Source organism: Ptychodera flava, assembly GCF_041260155.1.
Source record: "Ptychodera flava strain L36383 chromosome 3 unlocalized genomic scaffold, AS_Pfla_20210202 Scaffold_26__1_contigs__length_13983176_pilon, whole genome shotgun sequence".
Classification (NCBI taxonomy): domain Eukaryota; kingdom Metazoa; phylum Hemichordata; class Enteropneusta; family Ptychoderidae; genus Ptychodera; species Ptychodera flava.
In genome coordinates, this window is record NW_027248280.1 from 13,615,007 (window position 1) to 13,624,927 (window position 9,921).

The 9,921-nt window shown below is 37.8% G+C and overlaps 1 protein-coding gene across 1 annotated transcript; it reads right to left on the reverse strand.

Annotated features, from left to right (window-relative positions):
• Nucleotides 1–2,595: 2,595 nt before the first annotated feature.
• On the reverse strand, nucleotides 2,596–9,838 carry LOC139125884 (uncharacterized). The gene is made up of 4 exons (XM_070691968.1): nucleotides 9,687–9,838; nucleotides 4,847–5,173; nucleotides 4,437–4,514; nucleotides 2,596–3,870 (listed from the first exon to the last, which is right to left on the reverse strand). Exons 1-4 carry the CDS (start codon nucleotides 9,745–9,747, stop codon nucleotides 3,812–3,814), a joined length of 525 nt encoding a protein of 174 aa, XP_070548069.1. The 5' UTR covers nucleotides 9,748–9,838; the 3' UTR covers nucleotides 2,596–3,811.
• Between the last annotated feature and the right edge of the window lie 83 nt (nucleotides 9,839–9,921).

Sequence of the window (9,921 nt, forward strand, 5' to 3'; positions counted from 1 at the left end):
AAAAGCTTCTGCATATGATTTTATGATACCCTTTATCTGTAGGTTTGATATTAGAATGTTTCGAACTACTGTTTTGTTAATTGTTTTGTTTAGTATTTTTCATTACACGGATATATCTGATATGCAAGTGTGCTGGTTTACACTCCGCAGAACTTTATGTGGTTCTTCAAATCAGATGTAAAGATGGTGACGTATCCCCATGTTCTTTTTTTTTGCCGTTGTCGGTAATCATTAGTCACCTCAGTGAACGAGGAAAGCAAAACACAAGCAGAGTTGGAAACGTCGCCAACTCTACACTGATGTAAATAAAATTGATTTTTCTCCATAATCATTATGTTGTCAAATACAGCTCCAGGGATTGTAGCGAGTTGTCGTTGGAAATATGAACCGTCTATTCCAAACAATGGTACATTCAATTTTCAGGTATTGCCCAAGAAGCAAAAGAACAGTTATAATTTCTGTCAAAAACCGATCGAGTAGCTTTATTGTCGTAAAGGCGAGTATCGCTCCACTACAATTGTCCGTATTCGATATAAAGTGTTGATATCATTCAGTTTGTGACACAAATACAACTGCCAGTGGATGTTTCAGCATAGAGATAAAAATCTATATCATATCTTCAAGCTTATATAAGTGACGTGTTTTTTTGTAGTGAATTATAAAAGCTATTGTAACTACATCGTCAAAATAGACTTTTTTGCTTGTAGAGAACGCATGCGAATATTTCGCAAGGTACGATTTTCTGACCGCCGTGTACGTAGGATCACATTTTCAAATGACAAGTTTATCTGATTAATTCACAAAATCCTATACCAGGAATACATATCAACAGCGGTTATCAAATATCTGAAAACATGCATGTCTTTCAGGTGTTGTGTCAGTTGGCATCGCGAGAACACCATTTGTTGTCCACTACGCTCGATGGTACCAATCGCCAGGTGCTCATGATCAGATACTGTTTTCTTGCTTGAAACATGTCAAAGGTCGATAGTATTTCTGACAGGCACAAATATACTTCGTATTCTCGACCGCGGGTCTTTCGGGTACATGGTGTTTTAGAAAACTATCGCAGAGCCATGTAGAGAATGTGTTTTAAAGAGGGAATAATACCTGAAAGTCGATTTTTACTGTACAAATTTATAAATATTGATTTGTCTTCTAAGGATTTGCGTTTGAGAAGCAAAATAAGCATATATTAGTATATCGTATATCTCATAAATTTGTGCATTGATGTTTTGTCAGAAAACGTACCGCTGAAAATGAGCCAGTCAAATGATACATTCAATGAGTACTGTAAGTTCCAGGTAAATGGGAGGAAAAGTCACCGAGGTGTCACTTTTGTCAAACTGTTAATTAAAGGGGATTGAACGCCGCCGAAATTAAGTTAAACATCAACAGATCATCACGACTCTTGGTTGGAATTGTGCCTACAATATGCGGGCACAGTATATACATGTCAGATAACCTTTCAGATAAACTCACAAAAAACACACTTGTGAAGCCGACATGCCGATACTTCAATCGTGACCCCACGGTAACCCTGTCAGTCAGTGTTTGAGTTCATTTTTGCGCGTAAATTGTTCGAATTATTTCCCATGATGTTAAACTATTCATGATTGCAAGACTTTACAGGATGAATGGCAACTTTACTGTGTATGCTCTCTGACGTCACACTGAAGGAGTTGGATCACACTGAAGGAGTTGGATTGTACATGGTAGCAGCCATGACGTTCAAGAAGAATTCTACACTGCCTGCATTAAATGACAATTCTTCTCACTTTGGCCTGTCAACATTTCCACGCCAGAGATTTTTATTTAGTCGCCATCGATATGTACATCGGTATAATTATATGCTTTGTGGATGTGCCAACCTCTAAGACCTGTGGATTCACAGTGTAGTGAAAAAAAATGGATAATGCCTTCGAAAAGTATATTTTCTATCAGCAGTTTTAGGGAGCAAGTTGATTGCTAAATCGTTCTACTAAACCTATATTGATCATTGAACTTTTCAATCATTATACTATGAGCATCACGATCATTAAGTAGGAATTTCACAATGAACTTTTAAATAGTTTTTTCTCTGCTAAGTGTAACACCTCCTACCTGCAGAGGCAATCATTGACGTTAGTGCCATAAGCAAATACTTTGATGTTAGGGCATTCTGAGTCCATGGAAGCAATTTTCATGAAGGTGTACATATATCATATGTAAATTCCAGTGTTTGTGTTCATGATTATCCTCCATGTAAGTGAGGAATAAAGCCTACAGTTCAATCCTATGGTACTGAGTTACCCTCATTTGGTTTAACTCTAACATGTACGTAAAAACAGTATCAGGCGTGCAATGTAACTATAACATCGGTAAAAGTGTTGACCCGTATATTCCTTGAATATCAGGTTTATGCAAAAGAACGTCTTGGTTGATTGCCCAGAGTGCTTTTTCCGGTAAAATAAAATGCCTTGACCTACATGGCACTGTGGACATCTTCTGTTTGATCGTATAAATCAGCAGTGCTATTCGCTGGGGAACGTTATAATTAAGTGGCGTGGTTTTTTTCCTGCTTCATGTTTGCATATGAAATAAATTCAACCCTTTCAATGTGAAAAGAAACCAGTAACGTTATTTGAAATTGAAAATTGTTTCGTATTTGCCGTCCAAATGAAACACTTGTATACTAGGTAAGTTTCGTAACTCGTATAGTAACTCTAGCAAGTTTATGTTGAGAAATGTGTGCTAGGAGATGTTAATCATGATGTAATCAGCTGCATGATTGGAAGTCTGTGAGCCTTTTATTGATGTACAAGTTCAAATGTTACTATTCTGCGTATAATGCAATTTCCCCTTTCACTAATAAAGTCGTGTACAGATTCCAAATCTTCAGCTTGTCAATACGGCCTTTATCTGTGTAATGTCAACGTGACTCTTGATGACTACTGAACTTCAGTGAAAACAGATCAAAAATACCCCATGAAACAGAATTGACAAGCATTCACAATTCAGAGAACAAACATTGTTCATAAGTAACAACAAAATATCGAAACCACCATTCATATAGTATTTAGTATATTTCGACTGTATAGTGATGGGACAATGCCCATCAAAAACCTAAGCTTCATAAAAGAACCATAGAGGCCCATTAGTCAAGTATATTTTAATGATTTTCAAGAATTGTTCAAAACATGTCGAAAATGTATAACATTACACTACAAAAATAGAATATCTTGGCATTATTAAAATATAATATCTTTGAAAATGTACAAAAGTGCTCAAAAAGCAGCATTATCATTATCAATGCAGTCAGTGTCATTTTTTGACATCAGAGTTGTCTTAAGTTTACAAAATAAGTATGATGCCGAAAGACAGTCAAATGTTGGGGCTAATGCTAACGATGCTCTATATACGCTCAACTGTTTTTTCTTTGTATCCATTGTTCCGTTAAGTTATTTCGATTTGCTATTAGATCTTAAGACATGGTCTTTTAAAACATGAGTGTTGCCGGACATATGAAAGCAAGTCTTAAATTGAATGACGTCAAAAGTGCTCGCTTGCTACTTTTACTTTTAATCAGCATTCCTACGAAAGTATTCCGGGGACAACGACAGGTATACTCTTCACTAAAACCAGACTGGTGTTACTAAGCAACAGTCAAACATGCTGAACTCATCTGCATTTCTATTAAGTCCTAAGAACTATTGTTACAGGTGCTAGTCATATAAAATATCCGACAAATAATATTAAGAACAATATTTCAGGGGATATTTCTCACTTCGCTCGCTACTGTTGCTACCAGTTCTAATCTTACGCTTTCGTCTTAACTTAACTCAACTTTCTTTTGTCCCCAATTCTTCTTACACCACAACACAATGAAAACTGAAACAAATGAAATCAGAAACGTGAAGATGAAACTACGTTCCCATTGATTAGTTATCTACTCAAATCTTCATCTTACCTTTTGTAGAACACTTAATCCATTTACTCCTTCATTCATTCATGTGACTTTATATACATATTACTCACTTTTATCTATGTAGTCCAACTCTATCTATCTATCTATCTATCTATCTATCTATCTATCTATCTATCTATCTATCTATCTATCTATCTATCTTCTATCTACCTACCGACCTACCTACTTACCTACGTACCTACCTACCTGTCTGTCTGTCTGTCTGTCTGTCTGTCTGTCTGTCTATCTTTCTATCTATCTATCTATCTATCTATCTATCTATCTATCTATCTATCTATCTATCTATCTATCTATCTATCTACTATCTTCTACCTACCTACCTACCTACCTACCTACCTACCTAATTTAATGTGGTATTTTTTAATAATTCTTTATGTCAACGCATTATACATTCATGCAATTATCATATTTCCATACTGTTTGCATCCCCTGGTAATTGAACGACCAAAGACTGAAAATGAGAACTCACGTATGGATGTAAATGTAGCAACTGCACACGTTACAGCGAGCATTGGGAGATGTTGGCGGTTATGATGATTTTCAGCAGCTGAAATCAAATATCGAAGTGTTTTAGTCACCTTGAAATCCCACCCTTCGTACAGTTAATTATACTTACAATTAATATTATCAATTTACTTTTTTCTAACTAGTTTACTTGACTCACAAAGAGACCTCGGTGAAAGATTTAACTATTAGCTACAATTACAGTTAGTACTCGTTTCATTCAGATAACTTAAACATGGTGCATCAGAATAACATTTGTATTTAGTTCATACTTAAAGACCGACGAGAAGTTAGGTACCAAACATAAAAATGTCTGGAAAGGGGTCTGCTACAGTAAAACTGTCGGCAATATCGTTTATGTTACTATTCTCTTACCTACAACACGTAAATTTGCACGTTTGGTTTGATCATTTATGATTCGAGCAAACCGGCAAATCCAGGTACCTTCATCCTCCCTTTTTGCTGACCGAATCCTCAGGTTAACTTCACCGTTTTTCACGTCTCCCATGACGTCACAGCATCGATCATACGAGACACCAGTATCGGTTATAAGTTTTTCATCTTTCCCGGTGACTACTTTATACCACTCCGGTAGAATACGAGAATCACCAGAAGTGTCCACAGCACAGTACAAAGTTGCTGAGTTTCCTTCGGTGACCGTCGTAGCAGATGGTACGACGAGCCATTTGTATGTAGAAGATCCTGTCAGGGATGTTTCAAGAAACACAAATTAAACACTTAACTCGTCACGCAACCTTTTTTAAATTTTTTTAAAATTAAAATTAAATTTGTTTTTACTTAACCGTAGGAACTGGATTCTGAGAGGTGTTTGAGAGTATGGGAATCTAGATGAGATGTGATGAAGTTCAGAGCTACTATCTGATGTGAGAGAGACGTTGCCTAAATATTTTGTCAGACCTGAGGACCAGGGTAAGAAAATCAACACTACTATGTCAGGACTATCTAAAGAGGGGCAAGGCCAAAGGTTAGAGAGGACTTAAGTCGGTTTTATTCGAAGTAGTGCCACAATGGGGCACTAATAAGTTGTAATTTTCTGTGCTGACTCTGTTAAGATTGTGCAAAAAACAGTCTCTGGTGGCATCTATATTTCACCCAATTTCATTATATGTGTCAGTGTATATCGCGAAACCACCAATCTTCCTTCTTCACAGCTTTGTTTGAAATAACTGAAGTGGCATTTTTGTGTTTGTAAATAAATGCACTTAACGTCTAGGTCACTCGTCCTGCTTGATGTTAGAAACCGGCAAGATGGTAGGAATTTGCACTGCGAGTTTTAAACAAAATATTTGGGGATGGTAAAAATTAATAATTGTAATTGATTATCTTCTTCTTAAAAACTATCTACTGTTGATTGACCAATCAGAGTGCTCAATTCAGGGTGTTTTATTTACTCATAAAGCCTTGGTCACCAAATTACAGAAACGATTGACAGCGCCGTAGTAAAGTACTGTCCAATCAAAAGTGAACATGTCATATTCTGTAGACATCTGGTACGTTTTAATATTCTAATTTGGTAACACAGCGGAAACCAGCTGCAACACAAAATCTGGTGTGCCCTAGGGCATTTATATAATGTGCCCTAGGGCATTTATAGGATGTTCCATTACCAGGGGTTTCATTAAGAGCCGGCGAAATGGACCGGTTACTCTCACGATTTCGCCGGCTACTTTTTCGGAAATATGAACTCTTTCATAGCTAAAATATTGTTTACCTTCTGAAATGATACGCACAGGTTTCACAAGCTGCTAGCTGTGTAATCAAACTCTTCAACGGCTTTTATGTGAAACAAAATTTAGAAGACGAGCGACTATACTACGATCACCTTGTACTACGATAGAGCTCGGTCTTGGGTATACTGCCACAATAAAAATCGGAATTGCAACGGACGATTCTATTGGCTACCCGAATTGCTGATTCCTATGTGGTGACCTTTATATACGCCAATGAAAACGGGCATACTACACCTGTCGGCCGTCGTTAGCTCGACTCAAACTGGTCGATGAACAAATGCAGACGGAAGCGATCGCAAGGTCAGGCTTCGCTGTACGATCCTCGGTTTTGAAGTGGACCAAGAAACAAGAGAAGGATAATTATGTGACTTTAAACTGTTTTCGAAGGCAATGACCTGATTTTTTTCTCACGAAAAACTTCCCGGTTACAGTTCGAATTTTAGTAAGCCGACGTGCGTTGCACTGCGGTGGGCTTAAATGTGAAGGTATATAACCAGCTGGACGTATGATATGTACTGCTCTTTGGTCTATCGACGCCAATAAGAACGTCGCCCAGAGTGGTTACAATACGATCAGACCTCTAAATTCACTTCAAAAACGGTCGTCAGGTTAAATCCAAATGTGAGTTTCTGAACGTACAAATTTTCATATCCTATATCAAGGTTCTTACTTTGCATACCCATATAGTCAAATAACCTTGAGGGTCTTTGTTTCTATTTGCGAAATATGGTAATGATTGTCATTTTTTTATCATTATTGTTATATAAATTATCCTTTTTACCTCCCCAGTGGTATAAAAGTTCTTCATCTACAGATTTCCATACCAAACATCATGGTTCTTAATTTGAAGCATAACATTGTTCATTAATGAAAAGTTTTTCATTTACTGTGCTTAAAATATGAGTGTTTCATCCAGGATGACATCAACAAGGGGGATTTTCTTTACCAGAAAGTTTCGGGGCATTTCACCAGTTCATGTGTTCTACTTTGACCTCTAAGGTGTGACTGGCACCATTTCATTGGGGGGAGTGGTCCCCTTTGACAAATAAATTGGGGGTGCCAACATTTCAACAGAGGGGGAATCCCCTATCGCCATGTCCAGATGTAACACAGTGTAATATCATCTACATATTAAATTTATATCATTAATAATTGTGAATTATCATAGTTTACCTCCTAAAAGTATAGAGGCTCTAAAGACTTCAGTTTCCTTTGTTCAAAATATCGTCAACATTACCACATTTTATCATTTTTAATTATGAATTATCATATTTAGGCCTAATCTCCCAGGAAAATGGCTTTTATGATATGAACACAAATTGCCCTGGAACACTGCTGACAATTCTCCTGAAAATACTAGAAATTCAAGTGACTGCGAGCTGTAAAAAGTAAATTTTAGCTCATTTATCAGGGTTTCCGGCCTCCCGGACCCTACCCCAACGACGACCGCAGTGGTCATAGCAGCTGCAAGCCGCCTACTTTCCCATTCTGGCCCCCTACTTCAAAAGTTAATGAAAACCCTGATTACATTGGAAGGCTATTTCACAAATAAAAGTTTTGATTCATATCCTAAACATGTTACATTTACAAAGGGGACGGTTGACGTAAACACATTGAAAACGAAAATACATCAGTTAGGGGCGATAGTTTTTAAGTCGGATAAAACCCTCGTACTCGGGCTCTTCTGGTATATAAAATCCAACCCTACGATAAAATGTCTCAGCCTGCGGCCTCGACATTTTATCGTTGAGTTGGATTTTATATACCAGAAGAGCCCTCGTACTCGGGCTTTATCCTATACTGCATTCGTGTTAATTTTCCACTGTGTGTGTGTTTGTGTGTGTGTGTATGTGAGAGTTCATAAAGAGAGAGAGAGAGAGAGAGAGAGAGAGAGAGAGAGAGAGAGAGAGAGAGAGAGAGAGAGCGCAGTGGCATTTACACTCATCATGCTGCGGCGTGTTCGGTGTCTGCAGAATTGCGTAAACGGTAAATAGAACAGCCATAAACGTATGACTGTAGTTGTTTTGAATTCTAAGTTCCAACTTCTTTCTCAGTGACCCAACGTGTGTCGAGTAAACAGAATAGTGAATGACGCATGTGACTCAGAATTGTTTCAAGATTGAAGTTCCAAATTCTTTCTCAGTGACCTGCTTTCGCTTTTTCTTTTTTTTTTCTTGGTGACGAATGTACTAACAGCGAGATGTTAATCAAACCACGATTGTCAGCAGGACTGAGATTAGCAGGGACCGTGGATAATTAAAACATGGATACGGTAAAACGAAACTAAGTGCGTTTGCCCTCAACCGAATTCCCCCTCCCCTAACCGAAAGTTCGGAAGTGCGAAAATCCAACCAAGCCTCGTTATATTCTGTATCTGAATCCAACAATTGGTGATTACGTCGCTATGAACTCAAGCATAAGCTACAGACCGCCCCCTGTGCATACCCCTTCCTCTCTATTCAGTGCCAACTCAACAATGAGGCAACCAATAGAATGAAATTAAGCAGTGTATCCACAATGATTGTTACGGTATTATACTCGTGCACAGATTAACATGTATGTCGAACAGATGCTGGTGTAGTGAGATGTTGCGATAGGAAAACTTGTAGTGCGATTTTTGCGCATGGTAATCGAAATACAGCCGAACTCGTTTACCGTGCGCATGTTTTAATTATTCACGGCCCGTTAGAGACTATAAACAGCAGCGAGCGAGGGTATTTGGTTGAGGATATAATACCTCGGGTGTGACAATTAGCATATTTGGCGGGAATGATTATTTCCCGCCAAAAATCATTAGCTTATTTCCCGCCGATTACTATTAGCATATCTGGCGGGGAATCATCACTAAGCTTCGCTCGGTGATGATTTCCCGCCAAATATGCTAATTAAATTACAGTTATAATTAGCATATTTGGCGGGACATAAAAGCTAATTGTCACACCAGAGGTCCTTACATGCACAAAAAATACCAGAGCGCACCGTTTATAACCACATTATAATGTAATATATCAAATACAAGTTCACAATGTCGTCATTTTCAAGCGAAGTAAGGACGAGGGTTCACGAGCCTAGCCTGAACACAAACTCTTTAAACGAACATGTCGTAACGCTTGATTATATACGATAAGGTAAAGCATCGCATCGATTACTCATTACACTTGAAGTATTTTACTGGAAAACGCTTAAAAAAGTAAAATTTAACAATTATGATATTGTTTCACCGCCGTCTCTGTTCATCAAGTTGCACTAAACTGGACAATCAAAATTAACCTCAAGTCGTACACTTGTCCTACATAATGGCGCGTTGAGCTCTCAACCAGGAGCTCGAAATTATATGCCAAGCGTCCAAATCTTACCCGCGTAGACGTATGTAGGTCTTCAAGTCTAGAATATAAAACCCGGCTCAAGACAATCAGATTGCGTGAGTCCAGCTAAGCATAATATAATTATTTGTAATACCTCACCTGAGAAGACAGCGTGGACTGTCATTAGAAAAACATACAAAACTCTTGTTATACTGGTCATAGTTTCAAGTTTTCCACAGGCTTGCCGAGTTGAAACTTCAGTGTCAACAGGTTTAAAATTGGCGGTAAAAACGTAAACTATGATGTCATTTAGTTTCGATTGGCTAACAAAATATATACAAAGTGACGTCATTAAATACAAAACGAAATAAGGCTAAGTGGATCAAATGCAGAG